This window comes from Ranitomeya imitator, chromosome 10 (assembly GCF_032444005.1).
Source record: "Ranitomeya imitator isolate aRanImi1 chromosome 10, aRanImi1.pri, whole genome shotgun sequence".
NCBI classification, from domain to species: Eukaryota; Metazoa; Chordata; class Amphibia; order Anura; family Dendrobatidae; genus Ranitomeya; species Ranitomeya imitator.
This window is the reverse complement of record NC_091291.1, coordinates 39,808,541-39,833,203: the sequence shown is the minus strand read 5'-3', so window position 1 is coordinate 39,833,203 and position 24,663 is coordinate 39,808,541. Positions and strand designations below refer to the sequence as shown.

The 24,663-nt window shown below is 48.9% G+C and overlaps 1 protein-coding gene across 12 annotated transcripts in view; it reads left to right on the top strand.

Annotated features, from left to right (window-relative positions):
* The window catches only part of CNOT3 (CCR4-NOT transcription complex subunit 3), a 67,449-nt gene that overhangs the window by 30,264 nt on the left and 12,522 nt on the right, over positions 1-24,663 (top strand). For 5 of the 12 annotated variants that reach the window (XM_069741315.1, XM_069741316.1, XM_069741314.1 and 2 more), the window contains 8 exons: positions 2,040-2,069; positions 2,183-2,249; positions 2,487-2,561; positions 3,890-3,957; positions 5,677-5,751; positions 5,989-6,078; positions 15,878-16,006; positions 23,906-24,001. In XM_069741315.1, coding sequence (XP_069597416.1) covers positions 2,537-2,561; positions 3,890-3,957; positions 5,677-5,751; positions 5,989-6,078; positions 15,878-16,006; positions 23,906-24,001 — 483 coding nt within the window. In that variant the 5' untranslated portion in view covers positions 2,040-2,069; positions 2,183-2,249; positions 2,487-2,536. The remainder of the gene's footprint in view (positions 1-2,039; positions 2,070-2,182; positions 2,250-2,486; positions 2,562-3,889; positions 3,958-5,676; positions 5,752-5,988; positions 6,079-15,877; positions 16,007-23,905; positions 24,002-24,663) is intronic. The other 7 variants (XM_069741323.1, XM_069741324.1, XM_069741322.1 and 4 more) reach the window with 2 other exon arrangements.

The window sequence follows — 24,663 nt, the reverse complement described above, 5'->3', positions numbered from 1 at the left end:
GGAGATCCGCCGGGCCAATGATATCCCTTCATGGAAGAATTAATAGCCGAGATTATTAAGGCATTTTGGGCGACTAAGTGCATCCAATGGTTCAAGCACTGTTCACGGATGGGAACGCCATCTTTCAGGATGATAATGCACCAATTCATACAGCTAGAATCGTTAAAGCATGGCACAAGGAACATTCTAATGAAGATGAGCCTCTCATCTGGCCCCCACAATCCCCAGACCTCAACATTATTGAGCATTAAGGGTCGATTTTAGAGATTCAAGTTAGACGTCGATTTCCGCCGCCATCGTCGCTCAAAGAACTGGAGGGTGTTTTAACTGCAGAATGGGCTAAAATTCCTTTGGAAACAATTCACACCTTGTATGAATCCATACCTCGGAGAATTGAGGCTGTAATCGCCGCAAAAGGTGGACCTACACCATATTAAACTAACTTTTGTTGATGTTTCCAGGTGTTTCCATTATTTTGTCCAACCCCTGTATATATGTTTGTACTGTGTGTAGACATTTATTTTAACTATTCTATTTTAACCTGTCAGTGTGATTTTACTGTACACCGCACTGAATTGCCGGCTTTTCTATAGGACACCAGTGCGTATTTCTCGCAAGTCACACTGATGGTCCGTGTGGTGTGCAGGGTTTTTCTCGCACCCATAGACTTGGCGGATTTCGGGCGTAATACGGTGACAATCGCAGCATACTGCGATTTTACTCGCACGTATAATACGGCAGAGAAAACAATCGATGATAGGAGCTACCCCATAGATTAGCATTGGTCCGAGTGCTACGCAATTTTTTTTTTAAGGCATAGCACTCGTCCGTATTACGCTCTAGTGTGACTCCGGCCTTACAGATAGACCCTGCAGAGGGGAAAACTGGTGAAAATGCAGGTTACAGAAATATAATGTAGATGTGCACTGCAATGCAAAAACGACTCCCTGTGCACACGTTCGGTCTTTTTGAGCTTTGAAAGCAGTGAAGCAGCGTTAAACAAATTACTGGAGACCACCCTTGACTGTTATGTACCTGAAGATGATTGTGACGCTGGCAGCACAGCCACTACAAAAGCAACCAAATGAGACGCTTCAGGAAAAAATGCTCCTGGCGGGTACGCCAGTGTTTAAAAAAACATCAGCCCCAGTTCATCAAGTCCGGTATCCTTCTTGATGAGGGGGCAGGTTGTAATCTTAATGAATCAGGCGAGGCGCAAAGTGGCGTGCGCCTTATAATAAATCTTACTCCACTTAGAACCTGTAGATTTGTGGCTCAAAAACATCAAGTCTCAAAATCTGCGCAATGCCAACATTTTACAACTTTTCAAATCTTTTTTATGACAGAGTAGTGGCATAAAAGCTTTGATGAATTTGGGCCGTTGTGTGCACATAACCTTATTAAAACTTCTTCTACGATCTCAAGAAAGGAGAATGAAACATGGACCCTGCTCCGACCGCTGGGCCTCCTTACTTCCGTTATTTGCTTCCTATAAGCAGACCCCGCAGTTGGGCCGCTATTGCGATCCATGGTTCTTAGTTCCATTATGTAAACCTTATCTTAATATCTGTAGCTCTTCTGTAAGATAAAGTGATCTTGGTATTTTTTCCCCCTTCTCTTTAAAATTTCTTCTGCGTGACATTCAGCTAGCTCCCAATAGGTGTACCTACATCTCGTCTATGGAAGTAGCATCATTATTACTGATGAGTGAACGTGCTGGGATAAGGTGTTGTCCTCCATGCTTGGGTGCTAACCGAGTGTCTTCGGCATGCTCAAAAAATGTTGTATGTCTCGCGGCTGTTAGACAGCTGCAACACATGCAGGGATTGTCTGTTTGTTAGACGACATCTGTATGTGTTGCGTCTGTCGAACAGCCTCGAGACATGCAGCTGCGAGAACTCGAACATAGTTTTCGAGCACTCTGAAGACACTCTGTTGGCACCCGAGCATGCCTGCTCATTACCGATTAACCAGTACTTTTCCAGAAACCTAGTAACCAGAAATGAACGCAGCTGATAGCTATTTTCTCTTGCTTGCAGCTTCAAGTGTAGGATCTGCCTGCTAAGTAGGTAGGTATGTCTCCGCAGGTGCTTCTACTCCCCAGACCTTGCACAATGACACACTATCCACTTATTATCAAAGGAAAAGCTAAGTAGGATCCTTGTCTCTCTCTTTTTGTTAGGCCATCATCGTGTATCTCTCAGGTCTGTGTGATCAAGTCACTCGGCTTCTGCTGAGCAAGTGGAAAGGTAAAAGCCCAGCAGCCAAGGATGAGCCGGCGTTCAGATTTGGTCACTTGTCAGCTATTTGCAAAATTAATAGAAGCAAATTGTAGCCCTGCTGTAAATAAGAAGTGAATATTAGCATTGCAAAGACTGTGCAAAAGATAACTCGAAAGTTTGCTGAACACAAATTTTATTTTTTTCATTTATTTTTATATTTCTTGGATGCTGTCCTTTTAAGCCAGACTTATCTTGTATTTACAGCATCCTGCCTTTATAAAGTATGAAGAAAACCCATCTCTAGTGAAGGAAACATGGCGGATAAGAGAAAACTACAGGGTAAGTCACTTGGTTTCATGGATGGTGGATTAGGCTTCTTTCACAAAGCGTCGGCGCAACGTACCAACGGAAGTGTTTGCTTTCACATTTCCGTCTGCGTTGCCAGGCAGGAAAGAGTCAGAGAGAGACATTTCCTGCCGGGCTTGCGCAGACGGGAAAACTGGATGCGACGTACAGAAAAACGTTCCCTTGAACATTTTTCTGTGACGACGGTCCGCCAAAACCCGATACAATCCAGTGCACGACGGACGCAACGTGTGGCCACACGTCACGATCCGTCGGCAATACAAGTCTATGGAAAAATGCAGGATCCTGCATTTTCAAAAATCGACGGATTGCGACGTGACACAAAAGACGGAAATGTGAAAGTGGCCTTAGCAGACGTCTCCTAGCTGATCTTTTTACACATTCTTAGACCAGGGCTCTCCAGCACTGTGCTCCCTGCCGTATGCATCCCATCATATGCACCACGTTATATCCACCACTTCATATACACTCCACTATATGTATCATGCTGTATTCACCCCACCATATGATAGCTAAGATCTTTCTACATACTGGAGGGGTACCCAGAGCTTTTAATAATAAATAATAAAATCTGGCAGTGTCATGTAAAAAATGGGCACCGGCGCACCCCTTTTCTTGCTTTGTCTAGATTTAAAGGGGTTTGAAATTGATGGCTTATTCTTAGGAGAAGTCCTTTAATTGAGGCTCTACCCTGGGACTGAGAAGTGACACTTAATTTGTCCTGTATAGCCTCCCTACCTGGAGCACTCCATGCGCCTCCTCTGCTCAGTTTGCTATTCCGTTCCTCCTGCTTCCAAAATATCCACCTAAGTTGCATAGGGAGTGCGGTGTCAGTGGAAACCACAACTTCCGGGCTTTCCTGTGCTGTGGGATAGGAAAAGCTGTGCAATAGGAAAAGCAGGGGAGGTGTGGTTTTGATTTACTATGGCCCCTGCGATGGAGATCTGGATCAAAATACTACAGAAAAAGAGGGAATCGAGACCCCTTTCCCGCTATGGGCACTTCCTGTTCCACGATGGCCCATCTTGGAAGAAAGTAGGGTGACTACACATGAAAATGCCATAAAATCTGCATTTCTCACATTTTAGATGCAGATTTGCCACGGAAATGCAGAGGATTTCACCTGTTGTAAAAGGTAAAATCTGCAGCAAATTCCATAGCAAATCCACCTGTAAGAAATGTGAATTTCCATGGTGGGATTATCAGCGATGTATAATTTCAGCCTTTGGGAAGTCACGAAAATTGTTTTCATCAAAATCCTATATCACACTTTTTTTTTCTTTCTTTATTTTTTTTTTTAGGCGAGATTGATCGGTGTTTGAAAAAAGTGTCAGAAGGGGTGGAGCAGTTTGAAGACATTTGGCAAAAGGTAAAAAAAAACAAAACAAAAACATTTGTTATATGCTTCCTAATCCCCATATAGTAGCACTTTACAATATTTCTGCTGCAGATGGGCATAACAAATGGTAATAATGTATTGGAGAGCTGGCAGTTATGATTAAGGGAACCGGTCACCAGGTTTTCCTACTATAAGGTACAGCCAGCACCTTTAAGCCTTCTGTTATTATATGCAGCCTACTAGAATGCTTTCTGCATGTCTCCTATCCCCTCTGCAAGGCACAAAAAACTCCTTGCAGAGTGGATTGGGGATATATATACTAGTATGCTGTAAGAGGGTTTAAAGGTGCTGGTCGTACTTTATATGGGGAAAACTTGGTGACCGGTTCACTTTAATGTCACTGTAAAGTAGAGTCGTGTTTAACGAAAAAAGCACTGAACTACGTCATGTAAGTACAAGTGGAAATGGTTTTCTTACCGGAGTTTCATTTTTACCCATTTCCACAGTATATGTACGCCCCTGGTATTTGGTCGTACATAGCAGTTGAGGCCCCACCGCATCAACAGCGGCAGAGCAGCTCTGACTGACATCTGCACTAACAACCAGGAATGGAGACCTCCTGATCCTGATCATTTTACAGTAACTAAATGTTATATAATAAACACTTTCCAGTCCCACCATAGAAAATGTAGGTCACGACACAATGACGTGTGAATGCCAGCATACTGGAAATATCGAAATATTAAGATGAAAACTCCCCATGTAAAACTTGAAAAAAATTTTTTTTAATATATATATATATATATATATATATATATATATAAAATACATTGAACCACGTTGACACAGATTAGTCTTTGGGCCCCTACAGTAAAAATGATCAAAACAAGCTTACTGTTGGATTCTTAGGGCTCTTTTCCATTTGCGGGAAACACGTCCGTGTCTCGCATGTGAAAACCAAGCTGCGGCGCCGGCACTCCAGAGGAGCGTGCGGCTGCATAGCAACACATGGAGCCGCACGCTCCGCTCCCAAGTGTCGGCGCCAGAGCTTGGTTATCACATGCGAGACACGGACGTTTATCTCGCAAGTGGAAAGAGCCCTTAGTTAACTCATTCTGCAGCCAGTAATAGACCGTGCAACACAGAGGCGATAGAAAGGAAAACCGTGCAACGTTTTTAATTAAAAACCAATTGCAAAAAATTGTTTTTAGCAAAAAATACATATATTTAGGTGAAGGAAAAAATAGCTTCCCAAAAGTGAACGAACCATTAATCTGTTAGCTAAAATTGACCTTTCACCTAGCACATTAAATGTGACTATACATTGCTAATGTACAGACTGTACCTAATACACTCCGTCATGCTGCCATTGTCTCCGAATTGATGTCCCGTCTTCATCTCCAATCTGGGCACGGCAGAGTCGTAGGGGGAGAACCTTGACTTTCTACTTTGTGATGGACCAGTTCCGATGACAACTGTGCTGTTTCCACCTTGCAGGGGAGGCACGGTTTAGACTTTTCCCCACATGCCGCTGCCACCATTGCAAATGGTGGAATAATTTTTGCTAGTGGAAATTTGGGAATAATGCATCAGTCACCCAGGCCTCGAGTCATCAACAGTTTTCGCCAGAATTCTGGGGTAAAAAATTTGAAACGTCACCTCATTATTGTGCAGCTCCTAGAAATTTTTACTCCAGGTTCGATAACTTTTTGGAAGTTGAATTTTAATTTTGTTCTCTTTTTCTTATAGTTACACAATGCTGCAAATGCCAATCAGAAGGAAAAGTATGAAGCCGACTTGAAGAAAGAGATCAAGAAGCTACAGGTTGGTTTATTGCACTGAGTAGACTGCAGATTTTGTAGCAGGCTACACTCGTTTCCTGTTCAGCACTGGAGGTGTGCCATGTGGCGTGTGAAAAAACATTTGATGGTCAGTTTTGTGGGGGATTTTTATACGAGGTGAAAGCTTTGAGCTTCCCTGTATTGGTCAGATGGCTGCCTACATACTGTAAACCCCCTTTCCAAAATCACAAACTGCTGATGTTTCAATCCTTTATTGCAGAGATTGCGGGACCAAATAAAGACGTGGGTGGCATCCAACGAGATCAAAGACAAGAGGCAGCTTATTGAAAATCGAAAATTAATAGAAACGGTAAAGAAAAGCGGTGATGTGAATTAAGATTTGTACCTGTCCGAGGCCTTATGTGACCCTCTTGACGTATTTTAAGATATGTTGCGCCATAGTGAAATTTAGGGGGTCTACTGACATAGCAGAACGAGGCTGTCAAAGAATCATATTGCATTGCGACCTCCAGCACACTCCATCAAACACTGGAGCTGCCAGCAGGTCACAAACTGCAGGAGAATGACGTGAGCGGCGGCGATAGAAGGGAAGGATGGCGACATGCAAGTAGGAGAGTAGAGTCAGAGACCTTAGGTTAGAAGCACCACTCCAGCGGTAAAATAGAAAGAAAAATGCTGGAGTGGTGCTCAAAACTTGGCTGCAAAACAAATATTCACGTTTCGACCCCTCCGGGGTCTTAATTAATCATAGGTCGCTTAATCCAGGTGCAGTGTAGGACTCAAGATTAAAGAAGTGAAATCCCTGTAATATCCAGGGGCCCAGAGAAGTTTCTGATCCTGAGAAATAATAGGCTGCCTGATGAAGCTTGTAAACCTTAGTGGCTAGCGTGGACGAGCGACGCTCCTGCCTCACAGGTACCACAGAGCAAGATGCAAAGGTACCACACAACAAGACGCAGGAGTGCCGCTCGTACACGCTAGCCACTAAGGTTTCCAAGCCTCATCAGGCAGCCGATTATTTCTCAGGATCAGAAACTTCTCTGGGCCCCTGGATATTTCAGGGATTTCACTTCTTTAATCTTGAGTCCTACACTAGACCTGGATTAAGTGACCCATGATTAAGACCCGGGAGGGGTCGAAACATCAGTTAGCTGTGTCGCATAGTTATCTGTGTGGCATATTTAATCCAGTGTTACTTTGATCGTCTTTGTATGTAATTTGAATAAATTTGCATTTTCTGAAAGATATTCCACAAAGGGTGTGCCGTGGATCTTAAACTACCTCTATCAAATTGGACGGAACAAGTTTGGGCATACCCCATGTCAATCCGCTGCCCAATGTCAGTCTGTTTTTTTAGTTTATTGTAATCTTAAAGCTTTTCATAAGGTTTTATATTTCCACAAAGTAACAATTCTGAAGCACAATGTAGAGTTCTAAGATAGGATGTGTCAGAATTGTTCCTTTATGAGCAATACACACATTTACTAAGGTAGACACGTCAAGAGCTCCAATGGGTTGTTAACGTTTTGTTTCTGGTACAGTAAAGGCCCCTTCACATTTAGCGACGCTGCAGCGATACCGACAACGATCCGAATCGCTGCAGCGTCGCTGTTTGGTCGCTGGAGAGCTGTCACACAGACCGCTCTCCAGCGACCAACGATGCCGGTAACCAGGGTAAACATCGGGTAACTAAGCGCAGGGCCGCGCTTAGTAACCCGATGTTTACCCTGGTTACCATGCTAAAAGTAAAAAAAAACAAACACTAGATACTTACCTACAGCCGTCTGTCCTCCAGCGCTGCGCTCTGCTTCTCTGCTCTCCTCCTGTACTGTCTGGGAGCCGGAAAGCAGAGCGGTGACGTCACCGCTCTGCTTTCCGGCTCACAGCCAGTACAGGAGGAGTGCAGAGCACAGCGCTGGAGGACAGACAGCGGTAGGTAAGTATCTAGTGTTTGTTTTTTTTTACTTTTAGCATGGTAACCAGGGTAAACATCGGGTTACTAAGCGCGGCCCTGCGCTTAGTTACCCGATGTTTACCCTGGTTACCAGTGAAGACATCGCTGGATCGGTGTCACACACACCGATCCAGCGATGTCAGCAGGGAGTCCAGCGACGAAATAAAGTTCTGGACTTTATTCAGCGACCAACGATCTCCCAGCAGGGGCCTGATCGTTGGTCGCTGTCACACATAACGATTTCATTAACGATATCGTTGCTACGTCACAAATAGCAACGATATCGTTAACAATATCGTTATGTGTGAAGGTACCTTAAGGGTAAGTTCACACAGGGTGTTTTTGCTCCTTTTTTATGCTAATTTTCAGCTATTTTGTGCCTTGCTGCTTTTTTTTTGACATAGAGCATGTCACTTCTTTCAGCGTTTTTCCAGCGTTTTTCACCCATTGACTTGAATGGATGGTGAAAAAATCTTCAAATACGCAGGTTGACTTTTCTTTAAGCGTATTTGCTGCAGAAAAGTCGAGGACAGCCGGATGTGATGTCACGCTCGGCTCTGCTACATCTAGATGGCAGGCTACATGATGTGTCCATACGGTCTGTCATCCAGCAGAGCGGACCCGATCCCCATTCACTTGAATGGGGGGGGTCCGACATTACAGTGTCTGACACAGTCATATGCATGACAGCACGGCAAACACCGCTTCTGATCGGCGGGGAAATCCTGTGATCGGAGGTATAAACTTCACCTCCGATCACTAGTGTCAGCTGATGGTACTACTGATCCCATCATCTGACACTTACTGCCACTAATTACAGTGAGAGCAGGAGCAGCGGATGGGAGTATTTATCTTCCGCTCCTGCGCTATAAATTAAAAAAAAAAACTGCGTGGGTCCCCCTATAAGGCTACGTTCACATTTGCGTTGTGCGGTGCTGCGTCGGCGATGCAACGCACAACGCAAACAAGAACGCATGCAAAACGCATCATTTTGTGACGCATGCGTCCTTTTTTGGCATGATTTTGGACGCAAAAAAATGCAACTTGCTGCGTCCTCTGCGCCCTGATGCTTGCGCCAAAAAAGACCCATGCCTCACAAAACGCAAGACAACGCATGTCCATGCACCCCCATGTTAAATATAGGAGCGCAAGCGTCATGCGTCGCCGCGGCTGCGCCTGACGCAGCCCCGCAAAATGCTAATGTGAACGTAGCCTAACTTTGATAGCCAGCCGGACAAAACTCACAGCTGGGGGCTGCAATTCCCATCTGTGAGCTTCAGCAAGGCTAGTTATCAAGAATAGAGGGGTCCTCACGCTTTTTAAAAAAAATATATATATATTTAAATAATTTATAAAACTGCATGGGTCCCCCCATTTCTCCTTCGCCACATTGGGGACACAGAACCATGGGTGTTATGCTGCTGTCACTAGGAGGCTGACACTAAGTTGAGACAAAAAAAGTTCGCTCCTCTCCTGCAGTATACACCCTCGTGCTGGCTTCCAGAGACCCAGTTCAAGCTTAGTGTCCGTAAGAGGCACACAGGGTCTGCTATTCAGACCAGAACTTTTTTCTTATTTTTTGGATTTTCTACTATTTAACTTTTTTACTGGATGAAGGGGCAACAGAACCTTTCAAGGCTCCGATCTCCCCGAACCAACAACAGGCGATCACGGAGAGTGTCGCCTCTCCGTATCCTCTCCTGCGATGTGGGATGCCACTGCCTGGGCTAATTCTAGGGGCGACGGGCCCCTTCAAGGGCACCGATCATCTCCCCCCCCCTCCCTTAACAGACGAGCACATGGAGTGTAACCTCCACGTATCCTCTTCTGCAGCCAGGCCTATTGCCGGACATTTTGCTCTGCCCACCAGGTTATACCCTCGGATGTTCAGAGGCACTCTCCATCGTGGCGTCCGTGCAGCCCCCACTGCATCGCCACTGAAAAAAGCGGATGATGGAAGGAGGCGGATGGTTCCTCTCCACCCCCCTTTTAAGGGGATGGTGGATGGAGGCTCCCCCAACCCTGCACCATCCTAACTACCCCGGGCACAGCTCTGTCCTGCAGCATCTGCCATCCCCTTCACATCGGGGTAAGTGCACCGGGAAGGGTCGTTTTTCATAGGAGGGCTCCATAGCGGCAGGGTCCCCACAGGGCTCCGCGGCATCTTTCCCTGCGGTCTGCGGGTGCGCGCCAGCCGAAGCCATAAATTTAGTCCCCGGCTTCGGCCTAGTGTAGGCCGCATCCCGATAGGCCCTGCCCACCGCTCGCATCATTCCAACGGCTTCGCCCACAAACCTGGCGCTTCTCGCTCTATGCGAGAGTATCTCCCAAATCTCGGCAGCCATCTTCCCTGCACAGCACCGCTCTGCTCCGGCCGCCCTTTTTTCTGCACGTGTCAGCAGCCCTGGATGCCGGTCTTCTCCCCTACTCAGCGCGCCGCCTCATCTGATTGCGGGACACAGGACCTGGGTAAGGAGACTGCACTAGGTGCTTCCCTGCAGCTTTACCTCTCATCGCTTCCACTAGCAGCGTTTTTGCTTATATTGGGGTACATCATGTCGCAGTCAAAGGCTAAAAAGGCTACAAAGGTACATACCACCTTTTTCACTGCGTCTACCACCTGCCAGGCTTCTCTTCCTCAAAGCTCCCCTCTCTGCTCAGCCTGTGATGCCCAATGTGCCCAGGAGCCCACCGCCGCTACCGACCCCAGTGTATCTAACCCCCCTGAGTGGGCCACGTCACTGTCATAATCTATGGCTTCGCTGTCCAAAGCAATTGAATCCCTTCATGACCCCTCTGGGGAGCCGGGCACTCGTTTACCTGGGTTAAGAGACCCCTCCCTTACTGGGGAATCATCGGCCGGCAGGGGCCGCTCTCACCTGAAAAGAGGTACGGACATCCAAGAAACGGATCCACACTACCTCTCCTGAGCATTCACCAGGCCATTCAGCCTCTAGTAGCTCCACTTCTCGCTCACCCTCTGCAGGGGTTCGCAGCGATCATGACTGAGTATGAGTCCTTGGACCCAGATTCTCCAGAGTTTCAATCGACTGTGGATTCCCTCATTGAAGCTGTCAATCATACGCTAAAGGTTGATGATGACCCTAATTCGGCTCTGGTTCATGCGGTATCTTTTACAAGAACCAAGCGATCCCATAAGATGTGTTCGCCTCTCATCCGGATTTTTTATATATAGTCCGGCGACACAGGGAGTGACCGGATAAGCGCTTTACAGGTAAAAAGTCCCTGGAATCGAAGTATCCCTTTTCCACAGATCTTGTCAAAGATTAGACGGAACCTCCACTAGTAGATCCTCCGGTATCACGTTTGGCTACCAAAACGCTTTTATCTGTACCTGATGGGGCTTAAAAATCCCACAAAACGCCAGATAGATTCCCTGGCTCGCTCAGTATATGAAGCCTCAGGTTCCTCTCTATCCCCTTCCTTCGCTGCGGCATGGGTCGCAAAAGCAATGGTTTTCTGGGCAGATGCCCTTGCAAAATCCATTCAGGACCGCGCTCTTGCGTCTGAGGCGGCGGATCTCGCCAAACAAATCGCTGTGGCTGGAGACTATGTGATGTACGCGTCTTTAGACGCAGCAAACTGCAGCAATTGCTGCCTCAAACGCCGTCACCATTAGGAGAGCACTATGGCTTAGAGAGAGGCACGCATTCCTCTACTAAAAAGTCTCTGATTTCTCTACCTTTTCAGAGCGGATGTCTGGAGAAAAATTAGACCAGCTTATTTCAGATGCTACAGGAGAGAAAAGTAAATTCCTCCCGCAGTACAGGCCTAAACCTGCCTTTCAGCATCAGCAACATTTTCGCTTTTGGCCCTTTCACAGTGGCCCATTCTGGTCCCCCTCCAGAGCCTCGTCCAGATCAGAATGATCACCACGTACAGACAGAGACTCTCAGCCCTCATACAGGCTGAATCAGTCCTGGCGAGGTAAGCCTAGGCAACCCAGAACCAGGGGATCCAGGCCCTCCAGATTTCCTTCACAATTACTCAGGGAGTCTTCCGGTCGACACCACTAATGTAGGCGGACGCCTGCTTCTCTTTCAACATGTCTGGCTTTCCGTCATCCACGACGAATGGGTCAGAGACCTGGTGTCTTCTGGTTACAAAATAGAATTCTCCGCCTCCCCTCCGGCACGTTTTTTCCCTCTCGTCTCCCAAGTTCAGGAGCTCAGTCTCGCGCACTTCACCGCGCCATCGAATCCGCCAAAACGGGGTCATTGTTTTGGTTCCAGAACGAGAGAGATTCAGAGGTTTTTTACTCATACCTCTTTGTCATTCCAAAAAAGGACGGAACGGTGCGCCCTATTTTGGATCTAAAGCTACTAAATAAGTATGTAATGGTCCGGCACTTCCGGATGGAATCCCTCCGGTCAGTCATCTCCTCATTGGAGAGAGGAGAGTTTCTAGCATCAATAGACATCAAAGATGCTTATCTCCACATCCCAGTTTTCCCGCCACATCAAAGGTTCCTGCGTTTTGCCATCCAGGAGGACCATTTTCAATTCACGGCCTTACCCTTCGGCCTTACCACCGCGCCCAGGGTATTCACAAAGGTCATGGCGGCGGTCATGGCCATTCTTCACTCCCGAGGAGTGGTCGTGTTGCCATACTTAGGACTGACCTTTGATCAGGAGGTCGTCTATCATGCCTGCGAAGCAAGCGTCCGCATTACCTTGGATACTCTTTCACGCCTTGGCTGATCAACTTGGACAAGTCCTCCCCTGTTCCAGCCCGACGGATCTCCTTCCTAGGCATGATCCTGGACACGTCCAAGGGGCTGGTCCTGCTTCCTCGGTCCAAGGCCCAAGCGCTTCCGCAGGGAACCCGGACGCTTTGTAGTCCCTTTCCTCATTCCATTCAGTTTGCCATGGGGATCCTGGGGAAAATGGTGGCCGCAATGGAAGCGATTCCCTTCACCCAACTGCATCTCCGCCCCTTACAACAGGCTCTGCTGGACAACTGGGACAGGAGTCCCTTATCCCTCGATCGGCCGTGTCCTCTGCCCTCGTGAATCAGGCAAGCGCTCAAATGGTGGACTTTGGAATCATCCCTCAGCCAGAGGAGATCCTTTCTCCCAACTCACTGGCTGGTGTTGACTACCGACGCCAGCCTCCTCGGTTGGGAAGTGGTATTTCACCACCACACTGCCCAAGGGCGTTGGACCATTCGGGAGTCAAGACTTCCGATAAACATTTTGGAGATTCGAGCGATCAGATTTGCCCTGAGACGTTTCCACTCCCTCCTCGTGGGTCACCCAATTCGAATTCAATCAATGTCACAGCTGTGGCGTACATAAACCATCAGGGGGGGGACCCGCAGCAGGGCGGCGATGTGGGAGGTCTCCCACATTCTCCGTTGGGCCGAGAACAACCGCTCCACCATCTCTGCAGTGCACATTCCAGGCGTCGAGAACTGGTCGGCAGACTTTCTCAGCCGTCAGGGTCTCGCATCGGGGAGTGGGAACTCTACCCGGAGGTCTTCCAGCAGATTTGCCTTCGCTGGGGGACTCCGGACGTGGATCTGATGGCGTCCAGACTGAACGCAAAAGTTCCCAACTTCATAGCACGTTCTCGGGATCCCCAGGCCATCGGGATGGACGCACTGATATCCCCATGGCATCGGTTCCACTTCCCGTACGTGTTTCCTCCGCTTCCTTTACTACCGAAGGTAATCCGGAAAATCAAGATGGAGAGGGTTCCTTTGATCCTAGTCGCCCCGGATTGACCTCGTCGCGCGTGGTACGCGGAGCTCATTCAACTTGTATCTGACGTTCCCTGGCGGTTACCAGACCGCTCAGATCTGCTTCGCCAAGGGCCGATCTACCACCAGAGCTCAGGGGCCCTACATTTAACGGCTTGGCTGTTGAAACCTGGATCCTAACTGAAGCTGGTTTCTCCCAGCAAGTCATTGCCACCATGATTAGCGCTTGCAAGACGTCTTCCGCTCGCATCCATCACTGCACCTGGAAAGCCGCCTTCTCATGGTGCAGGCTCCGTGGTCTTCCTCCTCTTATTTTTTCAATTCCCTCCATTCTGGAATTTCTCCAGTCCGGCTTGGATTCTGGCGCTCAGTTCCCTCAAGGGTCAGATCTCGGCATTATCCGTGTTGTTCAAACGTAAGATTGCAAGTCAGGACTTTTGTTCATGGGGTCTCCCACGTAGTAACCCCCTATAGAATGCTGTTAGAGACTTGGGATCTCAATTTGGTCCTGAGTGTTCTTCAGGAGTCCCCTTTTGAACATCTGCAGGATGTTTTGCTGATTGTTCTCTCCTGGAAGGTCACCTTCCTTGTGGCAGTAGCCTCTATCAGGCGAGTCTCAGAGTTGGCCGCACTGTCCTGCCGGGCGCCCTTCCTTTCCTTCCACCAGGACAAAGTAGTCCTACGTCCATCTCCGTCTTTTCTTCCCAAGCTGGTTTCATCCTTCCACCTTAATGAAGATATCGTTCTTCCCTCCTTCCGCCCACAGCCAAGACATAGGGTTGAAAAGGCGCTTCACACCTTGGACGTGGTAAGGGCCCTCAGGAGGTACATTTCTAGGACTGCCCCCTTCCGCAAATCGGATTCCCTCTTTGTGCTCCCGGAGGGTCACAGAAAGGGTTTAGCCACTTCTAAAGCCACGATAGCCAGATGGATCCGATCAGCTATTCAAGAATCTTATCGGGTCAGGGGCAGAGATTAGGGCACAGTCAACTCGGTCGGTGGGTGCTTCCTGGGCCATTTGGCACCAGGTGTCGGAAGAGCAGGTTTGCAAGGCCGCTACATGGTCCAGCCTGCATACTTTCACGAAGCACTACAAGGTTCACACTCAATCTTCTGCGGATGCGGCCCTTGGCAGACGTATTCTGCAGGCGGCCGTTGCGCATTTATAGTCAGTTGGTACACGGAGTTATTTGGTTGTATTGTTCCCCACCCAGGGACTGCTTTGGGACATCCCATGGTTCTGTGTCCCCCAATGTGGCGAAGGAGAAATAGGGATTTTTTGTGTACTCACCGTAAAATCCTTTTCTCCGAGCCACTCATTGGGGGACACAGCACCCACCCCGTTAGCCTTATGGCTCGTTACCTTTTTGGTTCTTGACTTACTCTGATATGTTGTACTCTACTATTATGTAGGATGTTGTTAATGATCTCCTACTGCTTTTACACTGAACTGGGTCTCTGGAAGCCAGCATGAGGGTGTATATTGCAGGGGAGGAGCAAACTTTTTTTGTCTCAACTTAGTGTCAGCCTCCTAGTGACAGCAGCATAACACCCATGGTTCTGTGTCCCCCAAGGCGCATCTATTAAATGCGCCAATTCTGGCGCTTTGCCCAGCTTTTCCCACTGCCCTGTAGTGGTGGCAAGCTGGGTAATAAGGGGTTAATGTCACCTTACTATTGTAAGGTGACAATAAGCCAGCTTAGTAATGGAGAGGTGTCAATAAGACACCTATCCATTACTAATCCTATAGTAGTTAAAGGGTTAAATAAACACACATGCAAAAAAAGTCTTTTAATTAAATAAAACACTACACAGTTTTGCAATCTTTTTATTGTTCTGCCATTCCAAAGCGAAGCTATCGATCTTCTGAAATAAAAATAAAATAAAGTATACTCCCTGATCCGTCGAAGTCCAATATAACGAGTGTCCCATGCAGTATCTGGGGGAGATAAAGCTTACAACCGGGAGCGCTGCTAATGCGACCGCTGCTAATGCGACCGCTCCCGGCTGTAAGCTACTGGGGAATGAATGAGACGCAGCGGGCGCAGGCTCAGTCACGAGCAGTGACATCGCCGAGCCTGCGCTCCCTCACAGCCTGACCGGAGGTAACCTCTACACTGTGGGAAAATGCCGAGGAAGAGGATACTGCAGGTAATGTATCTATTCTATCATTCTATTATCTATTCTATCAATCTATCCATTCATTCTATCTATCTACAGGAAGTTGTGTTTTTTTTTCTCTGCGTGCACTCAACTTTATTGGCATGCACAAAGAGAAAAAAAAACGCACCAAAAAATGCACCTAAACCTGCGTTTTTGGCGCAGCTTCTTTCCTGTCAAGATGATCAGGTTTTGCTGCAGAAAAAAAATGCAGCAAAAACGCCCTGTGTGAACTTACCCTAAAACCTGAAAGGCTCTGAAATTCCTCATTACTGTGTTACGTGGCTGATATGGGCGCTCTTCTTATTTATAGCAAATGGAGAGGTTCAAAGTGGTAGAACGTGAAACAAAGACGAAAGCATACTCTAAGGAAGGTCTTGGCCTTGCACAGAAGGTTGACCCAGCTCAGAAGGAGAAAGAGGACGTTGGACAGTGGTTAACGGTAAGATTCTGCAGGGTGGTGATGGACCCGCTATGGCGCCATCCAAAGCTTCTGTATGTGGAGTTGTCGTACAGCGCCATATCCCAATTGGCTCCGATGCGCCGTGCCTTGATTGCCATCATTAAGGAAAAAAAAGTCAGTAATGTGGCTCAATAGATTTGTGTGAACATGAACGCCTTTCCTTGAGAATAGTTTATGCAAATCATATTACAACAAGATGATACATTCTGAGATCTTTCAAACAACCATTCACATTTTAAGGGTATGTTTCCACGTTCAGGAAACGCGTGTTTGACGCTGCGTAGAGCCGCAGCGTCAAACACGCAGCGTCCGGATGTTACAGCATAGTGGAGGGGATTTCATGAAATCCCATCTCCACTATGCATTAAAAGACGCATGTGGCAGACTCGCGGAAACGGACATGCGGCGCGTCTTTTCAGAACGCAACATGTCCTTACAATGCTCAAACAACGGAAGGACAACGCAGGTGACCTCAGGTGCAGATTTTACCTGCATAAAATCCCGACCAAATCCTGAAGCAATCCTGTACGTGGACACATACCCTTATGTATCCCGGATTCAACTAGCAATCTAAAACTTGTTTTCTTGGACCCTTAAAGGAGGAGCATGGTAAAATATTTATGCAAATGTGACTTATGACATGATTTTTTTTTTATTACCACTATTCCTGATATTGCTCATGCGCATTGCTGGCCATGCTTTTTATCACTTTTAATAGCGTGCGATGGGTTTGCGATAACATATAAACTTAAAGGGACGTTCCCATTTCCCAAGATCCTATCCCAATATGTAGTTGGTGTAATAATAATATTAGCAAATACTTCCTATTAGAAATGTTACTATAGTTCTTCTAATTTAGCTACGTCGCTTACCCAATGTTAAGGGCATTGCAGTAGCTTAGGTATCCATGATTATGACCACTAACAACTGTCAGAATGAGTGGTCACAACCATGGATAATTAAACTACTGTAATGCACATGGGGTAAGAAACAGTGAATCGGAAGAACTAAACTACATTTCTAATTGGGGGTATTTGCTAATATTATTATTATTACACCTATTACATATTTGGATAGGACATTAGAGATGGGAAAACCTCTTTAATGAGGATTCTTTTCTCATCCTACTGTTATTTGAAAACCCCAAACCTGCCCAAAAAGCAAATGTCTTCGGCTGATTAATCAATTGCAACTTTTTAGAAAGTCATAACATTTTTACACAAATATTCTCCAGTCCCCTTTTTGGCATGATTTTACTGTACATTATAATTATTTAGCACCATTAATTCCATGGTGCTGTACATGAGAAATGTACATCTGAAATTTTTGCTCAAATTCTGCTTTATTTTAGCAGAACATGAAACTCTTTGATCTGCATAGTAGCAAGAAAAAGGGTTCAATACAGAAATAACAAGCCTTGTTTCATATTGTGCACAATTCATGAACCACGTTTCTTTATCGCCTCTCATTGGGGGACACAGGAACCATGGGTGTATGCTGCTGCCACTAGGAGGCTGACACTATGCAAATAACAAAATTAGCTCCTCCTCTGCAGTGTACACCCCACCGACTGGCATTAAACTCTTCAGTTTAGCTTAGTGTCAGTAGGAGGTGGACACGGGTCTTTCATTAGACCCTTATCTACCTCAATGTGCGTCGTTTCTTTTCAGGTTTTTTCCGGAGGGATACAGGGTGAGCAGTCACACCTGTATTCCGACAATGCGAACTATGAGTACGGCGTGTACTGCCACCCCGTATCCTCATAGATCCCTCTCCAGGACCAAGATCCTAGCACAGGAGCGTGCTCAGAAGTCCGGTCCTGGCTCCGTCCCCCACCAACTCGCCTACCAGAGCCTGTCGGTTGGAGGAGACGAGGACGTCCATCACAGCTCCGTGGACGTCTCATTACCCTCAGGTTAGTAACGGCGTGGGATGTTTAGGTGAGTATTCCCAGATGTCCCCCTGTCCTCCCTCATGGCGTTTATTTTAGAGGGATCCCAGGGACAGCCATAAGCTCTTCTTCCTTAGCGGCCGCAGTCTGCAGCCGCACAGCCCCTTACAGAGTCACAGCCTAGCAGGCTGCCGCGCCGCTTCCCCCTGCGGTCTCTCTGCTCGGGGGCCACAATGCGTCCTGTGTCTGCACGGCGTCCTTGGCAGGATGCCGTGCCACTTACTTTCTGCGACGCTCCGACGCCGCGATTCTCCGGCGGCGCTCCGGCTCCGCGATTCTCCGGCGCTGCGATTTTCCGACGGCGCTCCAGCGCCGCGATTCTCCGCGAATTTCCGGCGGCGCCGGCCTCTAATTTAGGTCCCGGCTTCTGCCAGGGCCTACTTCTGGCGCCGCGACCCCGCCAGTTCCGTTTTCCCGGACAGCCTTGGCAGGCTGCCGCTCTTCTCAGTCCCTGCGGCACACTGCTCCGGCGCCGCGGTTCCCTTCTCCGGCGGCGCCGGTCTCTATTTTAGGTCCCGGCTTAGGCCGGGGCCTACTTCCGGTTTCTCGGCTCCTCACTTCCGGTTCTGCGGGCGGGCTTTTTTCCCGCCCGACATACTGCGCCCTGCCCACCGGCGCCTCTGCGTCTGGCTCCACCCCCTTCCTCGTGGGTCCCTCGGCTTCTCGCAGCAGCTGCCCTCGCAGTGCCTCACGCAGCGCGCCACGCTCCTTCACTCGCATCTTCTGTGGCTCAGCATCGCAGAATCAGCACCTCAGGGAAGTTCTCCACAGAGGACAAGTGGGACATCTTCCAGGACCGGGTCCGTGAGTAGCTGCACTGCAGACTGACACCCCCCTCTGCCCACTGTCCCCTAACCCACTGGCATCTTCAGGGTCCCTAAAAATGTCTACCTCTAAAGGGGGCCGCTCTCGTCCCCCTACCTCTTCATCTTCTGCCTTAGTCACGTACTTTGCATGTTCGTCCTGTAACAGCAAACTTCCCTCAGGTCAGTCCTCCCCGCTGTGTCAGTCCTGCAGCAACCCGATTGTTCCCACCGCCCAGGATCCCCCGGCTGTTCCGCCCGAGAGTGATCCCCCCATCCCAGGCTGGGCCGCCTCTGTCACAATCGGTGGCCGATTTAACACGGGTATCTCAAACCCTAGTGTCCGCGCTGGATCGGTTACCCCTGCAGACCCCTGCAGTGGCCAGCGGGTCGCAGGAACCGCCGCCCGAGCCCTCCTTGATTAGCCACAAAAGGTCCAGACAGGAACGTCGGTCTGAGTCCTCTTCGCGCTCCATCTCGCCGCTCGGCCCTCCCCCGCGGTTGGTGTCCCACCGATCCTCCTCCCCTGAGTCAGGCGAGGCATTATCTGATGCGCCTTCGGAGGATACTTCGGAGCTGGATCCTAACCAAATTGCCACCATGAGTGAGACAGTCCAGAACCTCATTGGGGCAATAAACCAAACATGTGGCATCAAGGATCCCTCTACGGAACCCGCAGATCAGGTGGTTTCGTTCAGACGGGCCAAACCACCTTCAAAATTTTTTGCTCCTCATCCTGAATTCGAGGAAATCGTGTCCAGAGAGAGAGAGAACCCCACTAGGCGTTTTCAGAGGGGAAAACGCCTGGGTGTGTTATATCCTTTTTCTCCAGAACTTACCGCCAATTGGACGGCATCTCCCTCGGTGGACCCCCCTGTTTCCAGGCTGTCCACCAACACGGTGCTTCCTCTGTCCGGCGGAGCATCTCTGAAGGATTCTAACGACAGAGTTATAGAATCCTTCGCGAAATCTGCTTTCGAAGCGGCTTCAGCGGCTCTATGTCCAGCTTTTGCGTCCACTTGGGCTTCAAAATCCATCTCAAAATGGGCCAAGGATCTTCGGCGGGGTATCCTGGATGGAGCGCCTCCCGCGCAATTAGCGGAACTTGCCAACCAGATTTCCCATGCTGGTGAATACCTGGTTTCCGCCTCCCTGGATGCCGCGTCTTGTGCGGCTCAAGCTTCCAGCAATGCCGTTGCCATCCGCCGGACCGTTTGGCTCAAGGCCTGGCAGGCGGACTTGTCCTCCAAAAAGTCCCTCACTAGTCTGCCCTTCCAGGGCTCTCGCCTCTTTGGTTCCCAGCTGGACCAAATAATTAAGGACGCCACCGGGGGTACAAGTTCTCTTCTCCCCCAGGCTAAGCCTCGTCGCCCTCCTCCTAGACGACAGTTTCGTTCTTTTCGGCCTTTTCGTCGCTTCGCTGCGTCAAACTCCTTTTCCCAGCAGCAACAGAGGCCACAGGCACGTCAAGAGAAGAAGGCGGTGTCCTTTAGGCCCACTCCGTCCTGGCGTCCTCGTTTCTCCCAGGGTAGATCCTCCAGGCCCAGGACTGGAAGATCCACCTCGGCATGACTCTCGGCAAGACTCCAGCCCAACTCCCAGATTGGGCGGCCGTCTTCTCCTTTTCAGGGACGTCTGGATTTCCGCAGTAGAGGACGCATGGGTCAGGGAAGTTGTATCCTCGGGATACAAAATAGAGTTCGCTTCCCGACCTCGGGATCGTTTCTTCCAATCCCGTCCTCCAAGAGACCCCGCTCTAGTTCCGGGCTTCTTCTCAGCCATCGCTTCTCTGCTCAAATCCGGGGTAATCGTTCCTGTCCCAGAAAAGGAACGCTTCACGGGTTTCTACTCGAATCTTTTTGTGGTACCGAAATAAGACGGCAAAGTTCGCCCCATTCTGGACCTCAAATTGCTGAACAGGAGAGTTCGCCTGAGACACTTCAGGATGGAATCCCTTCGTTCAGTAATTGCTTCCATGGAGGCTCAGGAGTTTCTATGCTCAATAGATATCCAGGACGCCTACCTCCATGTCCCGATATTTCCCGGACATCACCGTTTCCTGCGCTTTGCAGTGCAACGAGATCATTTTCAGTTCGTCGCCCTGCCGTTCGGTCTCGCAACCGCGCCAAGGGTGTTTACGAAGATCATGGCGGCACTGATGGCCATCTTGAGAGTCAGAGGCCTGGTCCTATTTCCATATCTCGGCGACATCCTCATCAAGGCTCCGTCCTTCGCTCAGGCCCACGAAAGCCTGTCCATTGTTCTCGACACCTTAGCCCGTTTCGGGTGGCTGGTAAACCGGAAGAAGTCCTGCCTTATTCCTTCTCAGCGCATCATCTTTCTGGGCATGCTTTTCGATACTCGTCAAAGCAGAGTCTTCCTTCCCACAGACAAGAGATCCACTCTCTGTCGGGACATACGCTTGCTCCAGGGTCCTCGACCTCCCTCCCTCCGTTCGGCCATGAAGGTTCTGGGGAGGATGGTAGCTACATTGGAAGCGATTCCCTTCGCCCAATTCCATTCGCGACCCCTTCAGCAAGCCATTCTGTCTCAGTGGGACAGGTCGGTCTTCTCCCTGGATCGACCAATCAAACTCTCCTTTCGGGTCAGGCGGTCTCTCAACTGGTGGCTGACGTCACCTCTCATCTCCCAGGGCAGGTCCTTCCTTCCAGTTCACTGGCAGGTGGTGACAACGGACGCCAGCCTGCTCGGCTGGGGTGCGGTTTTTCGCCACCTGACGGTCCAGGGCCGCTGGTGGCTGTAGGAGTCATCTCTGCCGATCAACGTCCTCGAAATTCGGGCCATCTTCCTGTCCCTCCGCCACTGGGAAAGGATTCTCAGGGGCCTTCCAGTCCGGATCCAGACGGACAACGCCACGGCTGTGGCATATGTCAACCATCAGGGGGGGACTCGGAGCTCCTTGGCCCTTGCCGAGGTATCCAAGATCCTCCTTTGGGCAGAGGCAACGGTTCCGGTGATATCCGCGGTGCATATCCCCGGTGTGGAAAACTGGGCCGCCGACTTCCTCAGCCGCGAGGGCCTCGCGGCAGGGGAATGGTCCTTACATCCGGAGGTCTTCCATCAGATTTGTCTTCGATGGGGAACTCCGGATGTGGATCTCACGGCATCCCGAGTCAACAGGAAGGTTCCGCAGTTCGTCTCCAGGTCCCGCGATCCTCTCGCAGTGGGCGTCGATGCTCTGGCCATTCCTTGGTGACAGTTCGAGTTGCCCTACCTGTTCCCACCCCTTCCATTACTTCCCAAACTGTTGAAGATCAAAGCGGAAGGGGTGCCGGTCATCCTGATCGCCCCGGATTGGCCCAGGAGAGCTTGGTTCGCGGAGCTCGTCAACCTTCTCGCGGACGCTCCCTGGCGCCTTCCAGACAGGCCCGATCTGCTGTCCCAGGGTCCGATCTGCCACCCGAATTCTCGGTCGCTCAGTTTAACGGCGTGGCTGTTGAGACCGCGGTTCTGAGAGCGTCTGGCCTTTCAGACCGGGTGATTCACACCATGATTCAGGCTCGGAAGCCTTCGTCTTCCAGGATCTACTACCGCACCTGGAAGGCCTACTTCCGTTGGTGCGAGTCCAACCGCGTTCCGCCTATGGTTTTTTCCCTGCCTTCTCTTTTGGCCTTCCTTCAGGCAGGACTGGATTCGGGCCTGGCTCTTAGTTCTCTGAAGGGTCAGGTCTCTGCGCTTTCCATCCTCTTTCAGAAGACCTTGGCCTCTCGGCCACAGGTTAAGACCTTCTTTCAGGGGGTAGCCCACGCCGTCCCGCCGTACAGGGCCCCTGTGGAGGCATGGGACCTAAACCTGGTACTGGACGTTCTGAAGGTTTCTCCCTTTGAACCTCTTAGGGAGATTCCTCTATCAGTTTTATCATGGAAGGTAGCCTTTCTTGTGGCCATCACGTCCATTCGCCGCGTTTCCGAGCTGGCGGCCCTGTCTTGCCGCCCTCCATTTTTGGTCATTCACCAGGACAAGGTGGTCTTCCGACCCCCACCTTCTTTTCTTCCTAAGGTGGTTTCCACCTTCCACCTCAACGAGGACATCGTTCTACCTTCCTTTTGTCCAGCTCCGACTCATCCTCTGGAGCAATCATTGAACAAGCTGGATCTTGTCAGGGCTGTGAGGATCTATCTGGACAGAACGTCCACTTTCCGGAAGACGGATTCCTTTTTCGTCATTCCTGATGGCACGCGCAGAGGCCAGCCGGCTTCTAAAGCGACTATTGCTCGATGGATCAGAATGGCAATCTTGGAGGCTTACCGGGTCAAGAACAGAGTGCCTCCTCCTGGGATTAAGGCTCACTCTACCCGGGCAGTCGGCGCCTCCTGGGCGGTGCACCACAGGGCTTCCGCCCTACAGCTGTGCAAAGCGGCAACTTGGTCTTCCATCCACACGTTCGCCAAATTTTACAAGGTCCATACCTACGCATCGGCGGACGCCAGCCTAGGCAGAAGGATCCTGCAGGCGGCAGTGGTGAGTCCTCTGACCTGATGGAAGTCTGTTTTTCCCGCCCTTGGGACTGCTTTGGGACGTCCCATGGTTCCTGTGTCCCCCAATGAGAGGCGATAAAGAAAACAGGATTTTTGGTTGCTTACCGTAAAATCTGTTTCTTGAAGCCTCCATTGGGGGACACAGCACCCTCCCAATGTTTTTGTTATATGTTCTCTGACTGTTCTCACGTTTACAGTTCTCAAGTTTGTGGTTATGGTTTTTCAACCTTGTTCTTTCTCCTACTGCTTTCTCACTAACTGAAGAGTTTAATGCCAGTCGGTGGGGTGTACACTGCAGAGGAGGAGCTAATTTTGTTATTTGCATAGTGTCAGCCTCCTAGTGGCAGCAGCATACACCCATCGTTCCTGTGTCCCCCAATGGAGGCTTCAAGAAACAGATTTTACGGTAAGCAACCAAAAATCCTGTTTTTGCCATTTTGAAGAATATGGCACAAAAAATGTAAATGAAAGGTGACTTAAAAAAAATAAATAAAACACAAATGATGACTCTGGATCCATAGTTTGAGTATATATCCTTCAGACAGAATATATGATGTAAAAATCAGCTATAGAATAGGCGAGTGGTTAAAGTCTGAAGCAGCATTTTATTTTCTGTCCTTCACAGAATACGATAGACACCTTGAACATGGGCGTGGATCAGTTCGAAAGCGAGGTGGAGTCTTTGTCGGTACAAACGCGGAAAAAGAAAGGGGACAAAGATGTGAGTTCACTTCATGGAGCAAAAAAAAAAGTTTCTTTACAGATTCCGTGACTGTGACTGTTCACACAGAGGAAAAGCATGATAGAAACACGTCACTTCTTCTGCATTTATCACCCACGCCTGGCTTTGGCTTACAAATACTGATGTAATACTGACCAAATACTGAACATGTGAACGCGGCCTTATTCTCCATTCAGACGTGCTTGATTTTCTTGTATGTAAAAACAAGGATGTTGTGGATCAGAATTTCATCAGTGGGTCAGTTCTTACCTTCAATGTAGCAATTTTTCACAGATGAAAAAATAAATTCCAATGTTAATCAGACATCACACGGGACTGTACACGGATGCCCACCCGTGTGCTCTCCATGGCTTTCACAGACCTATTGACCTGTATGGGTCATTTTGATCTGTAACATTCTAATTATTATTAAATATATATAGTTGTTTTTTTGTGTGCATACGGACAAATGACCAGCATCATAGAACACACTCACCCATTATAATCTGTGTTGGAGACAGACCTCTGAATGAGGCCTGTATATATATATATATATATATATATATAGATAGATATATATATATATAGAGAGAGATATATCTATATCTATATATCTATATCTATATATATATATATATATATATATATATATAGATACAGAT